Source organism: Ananas comosus, linkage group 1 (genome assembly GCF_001540865.1).
Source record: "Ananas comosus cultivar F153 linkage group 1, ASM154086v1, whole genome shotgun sequence".
Lineage (NCBI taxonomy): Eukaryota > Viridiplantae > Streptophyta > Magnoliopsida > Poales > Bromeliaceae > Ananas > Ananas comosus.
In genome coordinates, this window is record NC_033621.1 from 20,587,216 (window position 1) to 20,607,533 (window position 20,318).

A 20,318-nucleotide genomic window follows, 5' to 3' on the forward strand; every position below is an offset into this window, starting at 1 on the left:
ACTTGTGGGCACATGCCACTTCTCAACCCCACTTTCCAACTTCACCAATTGTAAAGTTCAAGGTATTACATCATCTTTCCCATCGTTATAGTCGTCATCGACGCCGACACATTGTCGCCTTCGCCACCTTCTATACTACTACTAATTTCTATACTATTTCAGTTTTCTTAGATGTTGTACGAATGGTTGTCCAAATCAATTACTCTTTATTTGTATGTTGTTAATCGTTCTAAACGTAAAGGTAAAGTGTTTCGCTTTTTATCATTTCAATGAAAAAAATTATTAATAACTAATTATTTGGATGGATTAAAGTATGAATCGAATTAGATTGATCATTTAGAACAAGATAGTGTTAACATACATTGGCATGAAAAAATTATTAATAACTAATTATTTCGATGGATTGAAGTATAAATCGAATTAGATTGATCCTCTAGGACAAGATAGTGTTAGCATACATTGGCATGTAGAGAGACGCTATTGCAAACAATTCAGTTGTTGTATTAAAACAGTGCACGTTAATATCGATAATTAGGATAAATGTACTTTTTAATATTTTATTTTTTCTATATTATTTTAAATTTATTTATCAGGATCAATTTATTTAGCAAAGTTTTGCGAGTAAAATTGTGCTTAATCTATCTATTCCAAAAACTCAAGAAATAAAATTAAGCTAAAAATTTTTATTTACTTATATGAATTCTTATTAAATTTATATTTTTTATTAATTTTATCTATTCTGATGATTTACTAATATTTACTTATTATTTTTCTTACTTTCATACTTTCAGTGCAATTTGTACGGAAGGGAGACTTGATGGTGACATTTTCAGTTAGTTTAGTGACGAATTTTGTGTTTTTTTTTCAATGATACCATGATAAATTTTGTGTTCTTTCTTTGATGATATTGTAATTCTATTTCTTATTTCTGGTATTTTATTTTGGTAATGATTAAATATTATATATCGAATCTATAATATTTATTTATAAAAATTTTATTTTTTAGTATTTGTGCGACGTGCATTGCACGTGCACTTAACTAGTTTAATATATAAATATTAGTATGTATATTTGAACATAATTGCCGCTAAAGGTGTAATAAAATAATAGTAATAGCGGCCGTTTGATAATCACCGCTAAATAATTGCCACAAAAAGTCCTTTTTGGTATAGTGGATCTTGGTGAAGGATGTATTTAGAGTCCGACTAGTAATTCTGCCTGTGACGCAGCCCAAAGAATTCCATATAGTTTGTCGGTTGAATCCATACATGTGATCAAGAAAAAAGGAAGAAAAAAAAATAGAAAAAATAGTTTCAGTTTGTTACATTCTTTTAGTGCTAGTTCAGACTTCAGAGTGAAAAGAGTGAGAGAGAGTGTATGGTAAGCAGAATTAGCAAGAGACACTGGTGACTGGGCAGAATTAACAGTGATTTAAAGGCCCTTAAATGTTAGGTTTGGACCTAGGTGAAACAGAAGACAGATGTGGTTTATACCTGATCTTAAGAGGCAGTGGTGGCAGTGGTTTGACGGGAAAAGAAACTGTGTCCTGCTTTTTCTTCTTCTTCTCCAGTGCTTTGGTTTTGAAGATGGGGGAGATAGGAAATAACATCGGGGGCTCGGAGGAGGGCGGGGTATTACCGCCGCCGCCGTCGTCGCCGCCGCCGCCATCGCCATCGTCGCCTCGGCCCCCTCCGCCCCCATCGTCGCCTCTGCCCCCTCCGCCTACTCCGCCTCCTCTGCCGCCGCCTTCTTTGCCATCGCCCCCGCCCCCCCCGCCGCGCTGCCATACGAATTGGTCGGCGAGGAAAGAGAGGGGTATAGAAGGACGGCGGAAGAAACAATCGACCCAGGTTAACCCCAACTGAAATAGTTAGAAATCGATAGTTAGAAATCGTCAGAAACTAAATTAAGTAATAAAAATAAAATTAACAATCACTAACTAATCAGTACTCCAGAGAGTGGTAGTGGTAGAGCAGTGGAATACGCACTGATCTTCTCACTGTTCAACACAGAAAATTAATAGAAATATAGATAAAATTTTGTATAATTTACCTTTAATTAACAACAAGATATCTTATATCTTACCAGATCTTTTTTGTTACCAGTTTGAAATATATTGTTACCACCATCCTATGATTTTAAACGGGAAAGGTATCGTAAGAAATTGAATCAAAAAGGAATAAATTGGATTACGAAGTAAAAACGATCGTTCCAACTCACCACAGGGGGTTGAGAGGGCCGGTCCTCACGAGTTGATCGGACGGGGACATGGCCTCTTCCTTGAGGACGATCTCTCCGATGATCCTCGAAGAGATCTCTCCTACGATTGGCCTCTTCCTCACGATCTCTGATTTTGAAATTTGAAAATGGAGGAACTCGCGGGATCGGAGTGGGCGAGCCATTTATTTATAGTGGTGGTGGTCGGTGTGCGAGAGGAAATTCACGAAAAATCGCGGCTCACGGTCCACGCGGTCCACGAGGTCATCCTCACCTCGTTGACCACATGAGAGAGTCCACGGGTTCCATTTATTTATATAAACTTTGAATTTGAATCCTGAAGACGTACAGCTGGCCCCTCCACATTCACCACAATTTGCGGCACGTCTAGTTGGAGTTGTTCATAAACCTCATTCAGTAGTCTGATGTAAGAAACGTTAATAGTCGCCATATCTCCAATTGCAAAAAAGAAAAAAAAAAAAGAAAAAAGGGGAAGGGAAGAAAATATTTTTTTTTGGCAAAGTTTGTAGAGGGATTAGAGTAAATTAAGCTAGAATGGAAAAATAAAAAGTGAGAACACGAACAACAAGTTAAAAATATAATGCAACAAATTTAGTCTTATGTATTGAATGTACAGACACCAGAGGGGGAAAGAAAGGTATGGAGTTAGAAAGAATAAATGAATTTGAAAAGAAGATCCAAAGTTTGCATGCACATGCACCCACCATATATAACACGCACACGTAGATTTAAACATAAGTAAAGCATGTAAAATAGAGAGGATCAGACACACAATATACATAGATCCAAACGTAAGTAAAGCATTTAAAAATAGAGAGGCTCAGACACACCACGATTAAGAAGTATTCCTACTATCATTTTTTTGTTCTTGCCGCAGGGAATCAAAAGAGAAGGGTTCGAATAAAAAAGAAACAAACATTAGTAAGCCGCAGTGAAACAGAAGAGATGTACATAAGAGGCTCAAATACAGTGCAAGTAAGTACCATTGGTACTCTCCCTTTTCTTTTCTGGCATCAGCTGAGCATAAGAGGTTTGCCACAGGGAACAGAAGAAATGGATTCCGAGTAGAAAAAAAAAAAACCAAATATAAGCAAAGTAAGCAGAAAATGTTATGTACAAAACATAAAAAAAAAGGCAAACAGTAAATAAAATAGCGAGGCTCAGATACACTGCAAGTAAGTACCAATTACTGCTTTCTTTCTTTTTTATTGTCATTAGCTGTACATAAGAGGGGGCCGTGAACTACAGCTAAAAAGACAGTGAATATAGAAATTGGACTGTAGATGGTTGCCTCTGGGAAGGCCATCCAAATCTGAAAGATGTCCAATTTAATCCACTGAAAAAGGAGGATCAGTGATACAAAGAAGCAGGCAAGTAAAGAGAGAAAAGAAAAAGAAAGAAAAAATTTGTTTCTCTGTTAATTGCCTAAAAAAATATGATGGCAAAGTTGGCAACAAATCGAAATCATTATGAGGAAAAAAGTTTGCAAATAAGAAAACTGGGAAAATTTTGGACCGAAAGCTAAAATTGTAAACAGCAAAGAAAATCGAGGTTTGAAAGGAGAAAGAACCTGCCTAAGAAGTAGTGGAGAAGGAAGCCTAAAAAAAACATAGGTCATCAAAAAAAAGATGTAAATAAACAGCGTTAACTAAAATAAGAATACTTTAAAGATTGTGATTCAAAGAAAAAAATCGAGAAGGAAAAAGTAAAGACGGGAGAAGTATGCAATTTGTTAAAGCAATCAAAGTAAAGGAGTGACCAGCAAGAATTGAGTTATAATAACAGTCCAAAGGGATAGAATAGTTGATCACAAATAGAAACCGTAAATGTAAACAACCAATTAAAGGCAGGGGGGAAGCAAGAAAAAGCGTACAAAAGTAAGAGAAAAATGAAAAAAATACAAAAACAGAGCCTTAAATCCTAAAAAAACAGATATAGAAACAAAGCACATAAGATAGTTTGAACACACAGAAGCGTGGAAAAAAAAGCACATGTAAACTACAAATTAAAGTCCGAGATAAAAAACAGACAAAATTTAAGGGTAAGAATTGAGTTATAATGAAGGACGCTTCATATTTAGTGTAGGGCGTGTACACGCCCTACTTAATTTGACAGCACAACAAAGTCAGGTAGTAAGAGGAGGTAAGCTATCTTCACATATCGGCAGCAAGTAAATAAGTAAATGGCTTAGGCAGTATAAAAACCGGGCCAAAGGAGGGGGGGGCGTACCTAGCACAGTACGCAGGTAATAATAGAGGTGGATATATATGTGCCTAAAATTATGAGATCAGTTAGCATTGTAGATTTAGGTAGTAGATGTGAAAATATCTGCTGCTACAATTACATTTCACCTTGTAATGTATTCACCTTACAACAACAGAGGTGGAGAATATAGGTGCCCAAATCTTCGGGATATGTTAGTACTATATGTTCTGTTGCAAATATATTCTACCTTATAATGCAGAAAAAGGACAGTTCAGATCTTTCTACAGAAGAATGCTATTTATAGACTGTATCGGATACAACAAGTACAGAGAAGAGGAGGAAAGGGGGATAACGTAGGGATAATATCACCAAATCTTGGCATATCTTTCCCCATTTACTTCCTTTTTTGGCCTTGGTTAAAATTAGGGGCAAAAAAGACATGCACAGGGGCCAAGTAGATCTAGGTTTAGAAGCCACCACAGTGTTGGATTTCATCACAAACCGCACATCATAGGATCAACCCCATTAGCAGTAGAGAATAGTATATCCAGAGATTAGAAAGGTGAAGCAGAGAGAGGGCTCACCTATAGGCTCAATAGGTATAGGGGTAGAGTCATCAGCAGAAGAGAGCTCACCTGTAAGCTCCGAAGAAGAGAAAGGCGAAGCTGTAGGCTCAATAGGTTTAGGGTAGAGCCATCAGCAGAAGAGACCTCACCTGTAAGGCTCCTAGGTATAGGCGTAGACCCCATGAGAGTTGGTCCAACCCGATGCTAGCTAATCGGAGTAGAGAGAGAAAGTGAATGAGATGAGAGGTGAGAGGAGGGTAGGAGAGAGAAGCCCAGGCCGAGCCGCCAAGGAGAGAAGAGAGAGAAATCGTGGGAGTGAGGAGAGGGGCGGGCGCGAATGGTAGAGAGAGAGCGCGAGAGACAGGCAGCGAGAGAGAGAACGCAAGAGATTGAGAGAGAGCGACGAGGACAGAGAGCGTCGGGTAAAGAAAGTGACGGGTAGAGAGAGAAAGAGAGCAAAGGGTAGAGAGAGAAAGGGAGAGAGAGGGGGGGAGATAGAGATGGGTTGAGGGAGAGAGAGTGGAGAGGGGGGTTTACAGCTTTTTTTTTTTTCTTTTTTTTTCTTCAGCCCACCTCTTGAAACTTTGTTTTTTTGTTCCCGAGCCCCACCTCTTTAAACGCGTGATACGTGGATTCGGCTTTCCTCCTCACACCACGTGGCTTTCTTATACTGTCAAATTAAATAGTTTTAGATTACTTTTACATTAATTATTTTTAATATAAAATTAATTTTTATTATACCATATTTTTAGTAGTCCAACAAGATTTTAAACCAAACAAAAAGAATTTATTTAAAAAAAAAACCAACCGAACCGACCAAATTATTGCGGTTCGGTTCGGTTCGGTTCGATTCCGCGCTTCTAATTCGGTTCGATTCACACTTCTAAATTGGTTCGGTTCGGTTGAGGTGAAAAAAAAGTAAAAAACAAACCGAACCGGTTGATCCTCACCGTACTCCCATTTCCAATCGTCTCTCTTCTTCTTACCCTAAAAACTCCCCTTTCGTTCTCTCTCTCTCTCTCTCTCTTCCGAAGCTTACGAAGCGCCTCCCATGGCGCCCAAGCCCAAGCCGACGCAAGCGAAACCCTCGCCTCCTCCCTCCGGCGGCGCCTCCTTCTCCGCCTCCGCCGTACCCCTCGAGGATCTCTTCTCCGCGCTCCATCGCCATGCCCAGAGCTTGGAGTTCGACCAAGCCGCCAAAGTCGCCGACCAAGGTCATCTCTCTCTCTCTCTCTCTCTCTCTCTCTCTCTCTCTCTCTCTGATCCCTTTTTTGAGCCCTCTTACGTGGATCTCTCAGTGCTGGCGATTGCTCCGGGAGACGAGGACGCCGTGCGGTGCAAGGTGGTGGCGCTGATCAAGTCCGACGCGATCGACAAGGCTCTCGCCGCGATCGCAGATGCCGGGCGCCTCCCGATCGATCTCAGGTTCTATAAGGTAATGTTTCCCCTTAATCGATTGATCCGTCGGAGAGATCTATTTGTAGCGCGTCGGATAGATCGATGAATCCAGTTTCGTGAAAGAAAGAAAGAAAGAAATAAAGAAAGAAAGGAGAATAATCTGATAAGCGATCTGCATTAAAATTGAAAAAAAAGCATTTTTGAGCCATTTCTGAAGTGGATTGAAGTATTTATCTGTGAGAACATGTTGGAAATCTTGGATGTGTGGAGTTGTGAATAAATAATTTGGTTACAGTTTGGTGGAGATTTGCATTAGGTTATTTTGGTTGGGTTTCTGCAAATTTCTTTTTGTGCTGTGGAAAGTTCCAGCCAGTATGTCATCTTTGATGGGACCAAAAAATTGGACATTTAGACGTTGCACCAATCATCGAACTTCTTTGGTTCATGTCAATGTAAACACAAATATATTACATAATTGAGTAGGCAAGTCGACAGTTCATAATTGAATCCATTAGAAGGGGCTTGTACTCGAGTTTCATTGATGCAAGTTTCCGTAGATTTATTCTCTAAGTGATTTTAGCTATTCTGCTTTGAGTGGTTTAGGTGGTTCCAAATGTTTGGCTTGTATGATGTTTTACCAAGTTGCAGCTAGCTTAACCACAAACTTCAGCATCCATCATTATGAAAGTTCATGACAAAATAGTTGAAATTCTGTTAACTAAGTTTGGACAAAGTTTTTAGGAAGACCAATGACGAGTCATCTAAGTTTCTCTATGTAGACAAGAAAGTACAAATATCATGATTGTGAGCGTATTTTTTGGAATTTTATGAATAAGGTTGGTTTGAAAATCATCAATGTCATTACTGAGCACAAAGATGGTAAGAGCTGGATTTTTTTAGCATCAAGAGCCAACAAAATAAATGATGGCTGTTGTTGGATGCACAAGTAATGGATTTCCTATACTTGTGATATTTTACATGTAGACCTTTTATGTGAGATTCTCTTATCCTATATTAGATCTGCATATGGGTGTGTATATTTCTTTTTACTACCAATTGTGTTTACCAGCCTATTAGCCAAGCCGTCTCTTACTTTCATCCAAGGATTAAAGTGCTCATCGGCACGAGTCATATCCATCGTGCCGTATCATGCTAGCAAGATATTGGCATGATACGGCTCCCGTGCCGATGGCACAACTCAAAACCCTCTATTCTTGAAATTAGTAAGTAATTTTCTCAATAAAGTTCAAAAGATTTTATAACAATACATAATAAATAATTGGCATATTTTGCTGCTAAAGAAAATAAATATTTCATGCCATTACGTGTCGGCACACATATAACTTTTGTGACCGACACGCATCGACACGGTCTGGCACACACCGAGCCGTACTGCGCCGGCAAGCTTCCGGCACGACCCCGTGCCACGGCACTTAAATCCTCGCTTTCATCTATCAGTATGATAGTTTCAAAATTCTATCATCTTCTAATCTCTTCTTCCCTATATTCAGGCCTATTGCTTGTATAGGCAAAACAAATTGCAAGAAGCACTGGATTCTTTAGATGGCCAAGAAAGGGACTCTGTGGTTCTTCAGTTGGAGTCTCAGATTCTTTATCGATTGGGAAGAATGGTTGCTTGCACGGAAAGTTATGAGAAGCTTCAGAGATTGAAGATTGATTCCGTAGATTTAAAGACGAATATCATTGCTGCAATGATTGCTGCTGGAAGGGCTTCTGAAGTCGAAAGAACCATGGATGCACTCAAAGTGAAATCTTCTAGCAGCTTTGAGCTTGCATACAACACTGCATGTTCCTTGATTGAAAAGAAAAAATATGCAGAAGCTGAACAACAATTACTCTCTGCTCGAAGGTGAGAATAAATGATAGTCCTTTTCATTAATTTGGTAGAACTTGGAAGTTTTTTTTTTTTTAATATAGTAGCTCCTTTGTTGTACTTTCAAGTTTGCTTGATAAATTTCATTTAATAATTATGCATATTTTAGTAGTATGTGAAACTATATGGAGAAGTTTAAGTTGAACATTTAATGAAGAGATAACTGTTTTAAATAAGACTTACGTGGGTCAATATTTACAGGGAAGATTAATATATTGTCAGACAGAAAATTATATTATTAATAAGTAAAAGCTCATTCTCGTTTACCATGTTGCGGCTATATTTCAGCAGAAAATTTTGGTGAAACTAAACTCTAGTGCAAGTTTTTACATGTAATTGATTTATTATTAATATATTATCCGATCATCAATCATGCCAAGTAAAAAAAGCTAGACTTCTGGATGTTCTTCTAGTTCACTGTTATAAAATTACAAAATTCTCCTGCCAGTTTTGGTAATTAGTTAGTAAAAAAAAAAATCAATTAAGTACCAACTTATTTTCTAAGTCTTCAGTCTAAAATAGGAATCTATTATGGCTAATGGTCCAACCTAATTGTGACGTTTTTCAGAATTGGTCAGGAGATGCTTATGGAGGAGGATTACGCTGATGAAGAGATAGAAACTGAACTAGCTCCGATAAATGTACAGCTAGCTTATGTTCGACAGGTGAATAGTTTATTGTATTCAATCTTTTTGTACTATAATTAATTAGTGCTTGGCCTTTATTGTGATTTTTCTTGTTTGTCTTTCTTTTTCAGTTACTAGGACACACCCAAGAATCAGTTGAAGCTTATGTTGGTATTATTAATCGAAACATAGCAGACGCTTCATCACTAGCAGTGGCAACTAACAACCTTATTGCACTAAAGAGTACAAAAGATGTTTCAGATAGTCTGCGGAAGCTTGATCGGCTGATAGAAAAATCTGCTGGTTCGAAGCAATTTCAGCTTGCTCATGGCCTTGACTTTAAGTTATCTTTGAGGCAAAAAGAAGCTTTATATTCTAATCGTGTACTTCTGCTTCTTCAGGCAAATAGGATTGATCAGGTGCACAAAAATGCTTTCATTTTTTTTTACTCTCAATTCGTGATGCTATCACTTGCATGTTCTTTCTTCTAGCATGAACTTCAAGCACAAATCAACGATGAGAAATGTCAAATGCATTGGTGGATATTTTACAATCAGCTTCAACTTGCCACCCACATTGTACAAATTGGTGCAATAACTTGACCATAGCAAAAATCAAGTGAGAGATGGACATGCCGTGCATACTATAAAGCTAGCTAGCAGTGTACACTAAGTAATCTTGTTAATTGTAGGTGAGGGCTTATGCAACCCATGGATTTCTGAGATAGCCCCGAAGCTATCAGAAAAATCTATGGTAGGCAACATTGAATATAGAAATTAGAAACACTGTTATCTGGTACGAGTATAAATATTAAAAATACTATTCTTTGGTACGAATATAAATATTAAAAACACTGTTGTTCTCTGGTAGGTTAAGCTTTTGGAGAAAGATAGTTATTTCATATAATTTAACATGGTATTTAAGCAGGTCTTGAGTTCGAGTTTTACTAGCTCTTAGTATAATTAATTTTCTCCCATTTAATTTATGTCCACGTCTTGGGTCTATTGAAATATCTCAAGCCCAGACGTGGGGGGAAGTATTGAATATATAAATTAGAAACACCGTTCTAGGACACCAATATAAATATTAAAATCTCTATTTTCTAATAGCTTAAACTTTTAGAGAAGAACTATTGTTTCATATAATTTAATAGGGAGAAAGATCACAACTATCATTGAGAGCTTCTCTATCTCTGAGGAAAACTTAGCTATGGTGCAAGTCCACTCCCATCTGATGACTAAAATGTGAACCAGTCAAAATCGTGCATATCACAAGTTCTTTTGCATACTTACTGCATTTGTGCATTCTCTTGGGAGTTTAGTAAATCATAAAGATGCAACAAGTGTTGAAACATCTATTACAAACATCTCCTCGATATAGGTTCTTCATAGATCGACTGGTTGGCTAATTTCTTGATCAAATAATAATGTGTAATTTCAACTCAAAATTTGTTGCTATTAGTCTGTAATCACGGTCAGCCAATCTATGTGGAGACCGAGTTCCTAAATTAACCTTTCTTTCTTTGCTGATTCTTGTCTTTTGAATGTTTTGAAATGCAGTGTTTTGCTTTTCAAAGACTAAATCTATATAGTGATGCTCCACTTTTTATCTTAAAAGGTTTACGTAGATTGTATGACTCTAAAGAGGACTAAAATGCATCTCTTCCCCTTGAGGGGGGTCATCTGATAGAGGTGACTCAATCTTAATATGAAGATAATGAAGCTGACAAATACAAAGCTTTCACTTACCAATAATGGTGATGTAATTTTTTAGTACAGATAGATGTATCTAATAACAAGATTTCACTACGGCCTTTTATGCGTGCTTACCTTCCAAAAATTAGGAAAGCTAAGAGACTCAAATTATGCATTTGCCTTGTCAAACAGTTTATTTGAGTCTGGATAAAACTTATTTTCTACATAGGTAAATCTGCTGGCATTCCTGTTTGTTTAGATTCCTTTATGTGACTTTTCCTTTTAAAATAATTCAGGCTATGTATGTCGAATTTTGGAGATATCTTTTGATTTGATAATGGTTTTCGAGGCACGGTGGACTAGGCTCAAGGGAAAGATCGCCTTTTTTAGTAAGAACATAGTCATTGAGAAAGAGTGTGAGTTGCAACCAGGATAAATGATTACTTCTACACATAACCTTCTTCCTATATTTGTTTTTGGATATTCTATTTTTTGTTCTTGTTTGCTTATCAAAAGCAGCTTTTATTTGGCACGTTCATTCTCACAAAATTTGTCCAGCAAGCAAACAATACTTCTCCCATTCAGGCCAGCAAGTTTTCATTTCCCATTTCAGATGAGTGAAGTTTCTGATTCTTGTATTATATTCTTATTACTTATATTACATCACAACTCACAAGCATATTCCATGCTATCTGATTTACATGGACCAAAATTTTGTTTTGCGTGGAACAAAGTAAAAGAGGGTAAAAGAAGTGATATCATGGTAACACTCAAAAGTAGTTGCTATTGTTGTTTGAGTAACATTCAGCTGAGTCATAACCTTTTCCTTTATGATGGAGCAAATTGTCATATTTAATTGCCATAAATTTGTTGCTAGTTAGTAGTCCTTTTCATAAATTTTCTGTATGAAAATTTTGCAGGCTGAGGAGCTGGTCTCAGCACTTCCAGAGATGTTCCCAGATAGTGTAGCCCCCGCTCTTCTTCAAGCCGCGGTCTTTGTAAGAGAAAAAAAGATACCAAAAGCCGAAGAAATCCTTACCCAGTTTGCGGAAAAACACCCCGAGAAGTCTAAGCCAGCCCTTCTTGCTCTAGCTCAAATAGCTGCTGCCGCCAACCATTTTCAAATTTCTGCAGATTCGTTGTCCAAGGTACCTGATATCCAACACACACCCGCTACCATTGCTACCCTTGTAACCCTAAAAGAGCGGTCAGGTGACATTGATGGCGCCCTGGCCGTGCTTGACTCCGCAATCCAATGGTGGAAGAATGCCATGGCAGAAGATAGCAAGCTTGATCTCATTATGCAAGAAACTGCTTCTTTTAAGCTCAACCATGGGCGTGAACAAGAAGCCGCTCAACTGTATGAAGAACTTGTGAAAAACCACCAAAGTGTTGAGGCTTTGGTGGGGTTAATAAGCACTGCAGCTCGAACCAATATTGAGAAAGCAGAGCACTACGAGAAGCAGCTACGGCCGTTGGCAGGTCTAAAAGGGATAAATGCAGAGAGCCTCGAGAAAACAGGGGGGGCGAAGTACACTGAAGGGGGGGCTGGACCCCATTTGGCGAAGGCTGAAGTTACGGAGGAAGTGAAGAAGATGAAGGCGAAGAAGAGGAAGCGGAAGCCAAAGTACCCGAAGGGCTTCGACCCTGCGAACCCAGGCCCGCCGCCGGATCCCGAGAGGTGGCTACCCAAGAGAGAGAGGTCAAGCTACCGGCCAAAGAGGAAGGATAAGAGAGCGCAGTTGAGGGGATCTCAAGGAGCAGTGGCGGGTAAAAAGCATGACATAACTGCTGCAGCAAGCAGCGGTAGCTTCTCAGGAGGTGCTTCCGCTTCAAAACCGGCACAAGATAGTGCCGGTTCTACGAAAGGCGCGTCGCAGAATGTGGCTAGCTCTGAGCAGCCCAAGGCCTCCAGGAAGTCAAAGAAGAAATCGCGATCTTAAGGGTTGCAATAAACAAGCTGCTTCTCATAGATTTCTTTTTTTTAAAAAAAATTTATTAAGACATTTTGTATTTGTGAGGGCTGAGGATCAACTCTTTTTTGCTTTTGCAGAGCGGAACCAAGTTATTTATAGTCTTTTGAGGCATAATATGGTGTACCATGCGGTTAGCTTCGTTTTGCATCTCGATGTCTGTACAATTGTTGATTTGAAGCATTGGAAAAAGAGGGGGGATTTTGGAGACATTTGAGAAATTTTTGTTATCAATTTGCCGCTGAATTTTCCAAAATTCTTGCTTATAAGTATGCTTTCAGTGGATTGCATCTCTCCATTTACTTTTGGGTGCAGTGACTTTGTGCGATCTCCTTTCCTTTAGCTGCTTGAAATGCCAGTTAATGGTGAAAAGACGGAATCAAATTATCAGATTTTGGCTGTTTGTCCCAACGAAAGTCATGGAACGGGTCTCAAAAACAGTTCAAATTTGAGAAGTTTCAAATAAACCCTTTAATTCACTATCTTATCTTGTGGTTTTATTTATCGTGCTTAAAGATGCCAGCACCCTCCGCCCTGGTTATAATCAACTCAAAAATATATCTGTACGCAAATCAAAGCCAAGACAACCTTCGTTTGTCATTTATAATCTATAGCTAAGCGAGCGATGGAAGGGCGATGGAAGGGCTTAACGATATAACAAGATTGGATCCGTGAGATAGTTAAACGTAGCTAATAAGACCATGGAATTCTACTAGACTAGATCAGTATTTGAATTACAATTACTCAGATGAACGATGAGTTCAAATGGAAAAAATAATGAAAACTCAGCTGCACACTGGCAAATGACACAAAGGGTCAACTAAACAGATGAAATTTGCTGCATCCTATTTTAACAAGAAAAATACTTCCTATACGCCCAAAAGTTAAGAGTCTATCTTAAACCTCCCATTCCAAGGGCCAAATTTTTTACAGTAATTACTCAAAAATCTCAAAAAAAGAAAAGGCAGGAATATTCTTAACGGCTTTCCCCAGCAGAAAAATGAGAGAGAGAGAGAGAGGTGCAAAAGTAGTCTCCATGAATCACATTATTCTCAAAATAACAAATAGCACATATTGACATTATAAAAGAGAAAGCATTGCTGTACATAATAATACACTGCAAACTGCAATATGCAGAACTTCTTTGTTATCGAACAATAAAACAAAAAAGACAGAAAAAAACAAAGTAGCTTACAGCACACACTTTTTTGGAAGCTCCTTCCAACAGATTTGCATAATCCTCCTGCTTCGACATCTTTGATTCCCATCTATAAGTAGTAGGAGAGAGCACGAATCTCTTTTTTCTTGATTGACACCAACAACCAATGCTAGGAAAAACATTATTTGTGTTATCTTCCAAGCATATGTAAAAATCAGGCTATTGAGACATATACTGCATGTCGCTTGTGGAGCTCTGACCTGGTAGGAGCCAAGCGAAGAAACCGACATTCGTCTCGCGTCTCAACCTTTGTGTCGAGTACTCGACCAGCATGCTCCACAGATCACACACCGTCCACCCATGGCCGGATATCCACTCAGTCACCTGCTCAATATTGGTCCAATCATAAACCAAATTCTAGGGTTAATATTCTACAGAAGATGAACTGTGGCAGTCAAACGCTCTCCTTTCTAAAACTCATAATATAATGTATATAATCTTACAGTAATAAGATTCCCTCAAGTTTAAATTTGTAGATTTTATTTCCTTTTTTGGTTTCAACAACTCAGAAGAAATGAACATGGAAAAGAAATCACAAAATTGCAGGATTACCTGTTGTAGTCTCTCCAATGATGCTTCTCCAAATGTGTAGTAATGGATAAAGGGCCTAAGTGCCTGCATAGCGGAATTAATTAAAAATTGAAGGAAAAAATATTTTAAAGATCAGTTTTGTCTTTCGAGGATGTCTATAACAGAGCTAACACCACTAAGATAATATGTAGTCTCCGAGAGCAGAAACATGTAAATGGTACCTGAGATGCAGCGAGCCACTGAATCATGCTCTTCATTTCAGGGTCTCCGCCAAATGCCCCACAGCCCCAGTTACCGGTTGCAATCCCAATACTCTCCAAATCGATTTGTTGAGACCTTTCTTCATTATTCTCCGTCAAGTCTGAATTACTTGAGCATCTATTTTCAGAATTATCTTGATTCTCCATTTCTTGAGATGTTTTACAAACCTGCTTAATGAGACTATAAATCATTTGAAACAAGAATTTTTTTACAGAAGGGAAATTCTAAAAATATTACTCGAGATTTTAGTATACACACCCACCCCTTCAAGCACAAGTATTTATCTACATGCTGCTAAAAAGTGTGTATTAGCATTGATGCCCTCTAAATAATGTGTGTGTGTGTGCGCGCGTGTGTGTCCTTTCATAAACAGAGCACAAACAATCTTTTTGCTCAACTAGGGTACAACACCAGGTAACTTTGTACTCTTTTTATTTGTTTACCTACTATTGGTGCTAAGACATTTCATTTCAAAGGTATATATGCCCAAATATGAAAAAGTTTATGGGGTATAATGATCATTATGTCATAAGGATTAAAGGCGCATTAAGCAATTGTTCTGCATAAATTAAAGAAATATGCATGCAATGTTGGCAAAATTATGGTTAATCTCTTACAGAAAGATCTCAGAAGGTTACCACAGAAGCATCAGCATTGCTCTCGTGAGCATATTCTCGACATGAATCCACCATCTGAAAATGCTTGAGGTAGCAGCGATGTTTCGATCTATCAAAAAATCCACAGAAAGCTTTGTTTGTCTCCCTGCTCAAAAATCACAAGAAAAATAAAATTTCAACTGAACCAACAAAAAGTTTCAATGCATGATAGAAATGAATCATACAATCTTCAAGAAGTTTAGCTCTCCATTAAAATATAAACATCAAAAAACACCTTATTTATGTCAGGAAACACTTGATTTTCACAATTATACTATCAATCAAATTATATCTTCACAAACAAAATCAACTCAAAAGGATAATACTCGAAGGCGCTTGAACACAATTTTTAATATCGAATAAGCAGTAGGCACGATCAAGTCCCACATTTGTAAGAAGCATGATACATATTTATCTGGCGGAACTGAATAGTGGCTAATGACCATTCGAGTAAGAGTAGGTCCACTCTCGCAAGTAGCAACAAAACAACATAGAAGAAGATAATACAGTGATACACAGCCACAACCATTTTCCCACTACATTATAAGTGTAATAAATGATGGATCTCCAGACTCTTGGATCAACTGTATGTCATGCAAGTGAAGTGAGTAATGAAGGCATGAAATAGAAAAGAAACTTGGATGCCTTGATTTATTCTGTACTTCGCCGTCCTCTTTATGCAGAGCACCACAATCATATACATCTTTCCTTCAATTAATTCCATTAGTCAATCTATTGTTTGGCCGCCCCAACCTGAAGCAACCTCATTGCCATCCCCACAGCAAAAAGATTATAGTCGGTAAAAAAAAAAAAAAAAAAAAAGACAGTACAATAATTGACCTATAATTTTCTGTTAGATTGTCCTTTTGTCTTAGTACCATTTGGTTCGGGTATAAGCAAGAACTAGCTATTACAGGGATAGGTACAAGTATGAGGATAAGAAAAATAGCGTTTGGATGAAAATTGGGTTGTTCCCGGGGATAAGAAAAATATTAGGTAGTTTTATATAGAAAATGGAGGTGTTGGTGGGGATAACTGAGAACTACTATTCTCGGGTAAAAAATTAGCTTTTGGGTATAAAAGGGGGAATAAGGGCCTATCCCTATCCCTATCCCCTAACCAAACGCTCTAAAGTACTGCGAAGGTGAGCATGAGAGATTATGGACGATGACGTATCTTTTCCCGTGATTATGCTACAAATAATGGAGTTGTTGTTTGGTATTCTGCTACTTGGGGATAAAAGATCAAATAATCTTATCAATGCAAGATGGTTAAACTAATCAAAGCTTCTAGAATGAGTTCGTTATCTGTTATGAACAACAGAATTTGTTTCTTGTTATCTTTTGGTTCTTTGAAATAGGAATCTACCGTTGAACCTTTATCATCATCAAACAAGTCAAAGAGTCTTCATCAAAAGGAAAAGCTAAGAAAGTTCAACCAAGAGGTACTGATTTTTTTTTTTTTAAAAAAAAAAGAATATGAAAGAATCTAAAAAGAGATTAGAAAGAAGCGAAGCAACTTCGATTGTGAAAAAAAAAAAGTCCAAAATCCAAAAGCTTTTTCTTTTGATCTTGACAATACAAGAAATAAAAAATCATACCTTAGAAGACAATCAGTTTTATACTGTGCCAGTCTTGGACTGTCCAAAGCATCTATAGCTATAATCCTTGTTTTCCGTCTACCCAGTAAATCAAATGGCTTCCTATCTATGTAGTCACCCACAAAACGAAAGGACGAACTGTACCTGTCGAAAAAGCAGTATTGTTCAGCAGATATTTAGCAAGCTTGCTATAGTAGCTGCAATAATTGAATTGTAATACAAAATAATGGAAAGAAGCAGAACGGTCAATTACCAAAATTGCTAAAATTTTAAAGTAAATTACCCAATGTTCTATCTCAACTTGAGATTAAATTACATTGCAATTCCTTATTTAAGTCAGAAATTTGAGGACAAAACCAACCACTCACTTTTTCCAAGTATTTTGCTGTCAGTGTAAAAAGACGTACAAACATCTCAATTAAATAGTACAAAAGAAAATACTTCTATCTACGAGCATATGCATACTTTTCAGACTGTCTAAACTATCAAATCTAACTTCTTTTTTTCTTGTCAATTTTGAGAATGGTAAGTAGTCAGAGCATGTAAACGTAATATCAGAATCAAATGCACGAGCGCATAGTATGTAACCCACAGCAAAATTTCTGTTTAGTCAGGTATAGGAGAAATCTGTAAATTAACTTCAAGGATTGAAAAATAAACAGAAGACTAACCCCATATACTGTGAAAACCTTTCAACACCAACAATTTCTATAGCTTCATTATCTCGCATGGAAGCCATAAATAGCATGCCTGCAATCAGTTCTGGATTGATCATGAATCGGATCTCTTCCTGTTCAGCAAAACAGGAAATTAGAAATGAAAAGAAGCAAGACAAAATTAAAGCCGTCATTCCTGGAGAAAATGAGATTATAGAAAGAAGCTACTAGTTTAGTTGCTAACAAAAAGAATTTAGATAATTACACAAATTTAGAACATTATACAGTACAATATCAGGACATCATGGTCATAGCAATCAGAGTGACAAACTGTAGACCTGCAATAAATAATAAATTGCAACATATAGCTCCTATGGCGAGCATATAGGCTATTAAGCACTACGACTGTTTATTTATATATGTAAGTTCACCACTGTTTCCATAGGGTGCATTTCATAGTATGCCGACGCCACTTCCACCATGGCATATACAGCAGGGTTCCAGAAGCGACAATAACTATACCTACTTTTTTATAGAACATAGGCATCAGAAGGTATTAGTTCAAGTATATAATTTAATTTGTATTTTTCTTTCCATGTTCGTTTGATGTTGCTAAGGGGCTGTTTGGTTCTACGTAAAAATGGGAAAAAAAAAATTTCCTTGGAAAAAAGTTTTCCGTGGAAAATTTGTTTTATGATTTTTAGTGTTTGGTTTGTAGGAAAAGAAAACTAGTTTTCAGTTACAGTTGTTTGGTTAAATGGTTGAAAGGAAAATATAGTATTATATGTATTCTATATATTATTTATTTATAATTTATAATAATTATTAGGCTATATTTATTATTATAATTTATATTTATGAATTAAATATATCAAAATTATATAATATGATAAATTGATAAGTATTTAATATAATATATGTAATAGTCTGCATATAATACTATATAAAAGCATATAATTTTTATAATTAAAAATATAAAATTAGTTTTTCTTTATGATTGTTTGGTTGAAAGAAAAAAAATTATAAATAAAAAAATATTATTTATATTTTTTCTTATTATATATATTATTTATATATAATAATTATTGATATATAATAATTATCATATTACATATATTAGTATTATAATTTTTACTTATAAACAAAATATATTTAAAATATATTATACATTAATTATGTAATATAATATATAATAGTATATATTTAATACTACAAAACAAATTATTATGTATTTATAAATAATATTTATATTATAAAATATTACACAATAATATATTTTAAAAATAAAATTATATATATATATATATATATATATATATATATATATAGAGAGAGAGAGAGAGAGAGAGAGAGAGAGGTGCTTCTATACTATCAATAGTATAGAAGCTCCTATACTATAGTGTTTTAAACCGTTGGATCCTCTTTTGAGATCCGTGCACAGATTTGGGGGATTAAGTGGGATGAAGTGGGATGAAGCTAATAACACGGTTAACAGAGAAATAAAAGAGGAAAGAGAATCCCACTTCAAACCTCTCTCTCTCTCTCTCTCTCTCTCCGTTAATAAAGAAATTAAAGAGGAGAGAGAATCCCACTTCAAACCTTACTCTCTCTCTCTCTCTCCATTAACAGAGAAATTAAAGAGGAGAGAGAATCTCACTTCAAACCTCTCTCTCTCTCTTTCTCCCCCACATCTTTCTCTCTTTCTTTCCCATTTCTCCCAGACGGCCTCAACTTCCACCATCTCTGGCTCCCCTCCCTCACCCCGCTCCTTCCCCCCGCCCCCACCTGCCGGCCCCACAACCCTAGCCGCGCGAGACACTACCACCCGCCGGCGCCGCTCGTGGACACTCCAACCCTAGCCGCGCGACACTGCTCCGCGAAGCCCTCCAAACCCACTCGCGGACATTGCCTGGACGCCGCTTCGACGTTGCTCCCCGACACCCTCCAAATCCGAGGACACCTCATGGACCACAACAACAACAAAAATCATGACCAGGTTATTTTAATCCCTAGTTAACTAAAATATTTTTTTCTTTATATTAAATGGTTGATAGGAAATTATTTATTTCTTAAGTTATAGATTCATATTTGTTGATAGGAAATTAGTTACAAGTATTTGTTTTTTCTCTTTATGATTTTTATTGCAAGTAATAAATAGAAAATATGTTACATTTTTTTTGGGGATAAAAATTTATTACCTATACATTTTCTCTTTATGGTACTTGTTTAAGACACTAAATAAATTTTTTTTAAGAATCATATGAGATGATTATAATAATTAAATATTATAGACTTCTAGCTAACTATTTATACTTACTTTTATATTCCCTGTTTATGATTTTAATGTTATAGATGGATGATGCTTTTCAATCTGAAAATATTAGAAGAAACAGTGAGAATATGAATTCAGATGGTTTATCTATATGTGGTCAAAGCAATGCTCCAGAAAATATTAGTGATGATTTTGATGCCGATTTAGATAACCATGATGAACCAAACAGTTTGATGCACGATAGGGATGCAATGAAAGTTGTAAGTGATGACCCCTATATTGGTAAAGAGTTTAACAGTGCTGAGAAAGCACGGACTTTTTATAACTCATATGCATTTCGACTCGGATTTAGCATAAGAAAGGCTAGTAAATATAAGGCAAGGAAACAAGATGGAATGATGATAAGTATGCTCTTGACTTGTTCAAAAGAGGGTCAATCTAAAGTCCGAGACTATGACAAGCGTAGTAGTACAACCAAGGTTTCAAATCTCGTCCGTGCCCCTAAGAAAGGGGCACGGTACAGGGGGGG

General features: G+C 36.8%; 2 protein-coding genes across 3 annotated transcripts in view; one reads left to right on the forward strand and one right to left on the reverse strand.

Annotated features, from left to right (window-relative positions):
• On the forward strand, positions 6,021-12,843 carry LOC109713096 (signal recognition particle subunit SRP72-like). Its single transcript, XM_020237061.1, has 6 exons — positions 6,021-6,223; positions 6,308-6,444; positions 7,919-8,277; positions 8,870-8,966; positions 9,059-9,346; positions 11,542-12,843. The coding sequence occupies exons 1-6, from the start codon at positions 6,061-6,063 to the stop codon at positions 12,562-12,564; spliced, it is 2,067 nt and encodes a 688-aa protein (XP_020092650.1). The 5' UTR covers positions 6,021-6,060; the 3' UTR covers positions 12,565-12,843.
• The window catches only part of LOC109721720 (poly(ADP-ribose) glycohydrolase 1-like), a 14,502-nt gene continuing 7,798 nt past the window's right edge, over positions 13,615-20,318 (reverse strand). The window contains exons 6-12 of one of the 2 annotated variants that reach the window (XM_020249473.1): positions 17,533-17,651; positions 16,862-17,005; positions 15,244-15,367; positions 14,566-14,772; positions 14,366-14,428; positions 14,014-14,137; positions 13,615-13,922 (exon numbers count right to left, since the gene is read on the reverse strand). In XM_020249473.1, coding sequence (XP_020105062.1) covers positions 13,786-13,922; positions 14,014-14,137; positions 14,366-14,428; positions 14,566-14,772; positions 15,244-15,367; positions 16,862-17,005; positions 17,533-17,651 — 918 coding nt within the window. In that variant the 3' untranslated portion in view covers positions 13,615-13,785. Of the gene's footprint in view, positions 14,138-14,365; positions 14,429-14,565; positions 14,773-15,243; positions 15,368-16,861; positions 17,006-17,532; positions 17,652-20,318 lie in introns of both variants that reach the window. The other variant, XM_020249481.1, reaches the window with a different exon arrangement.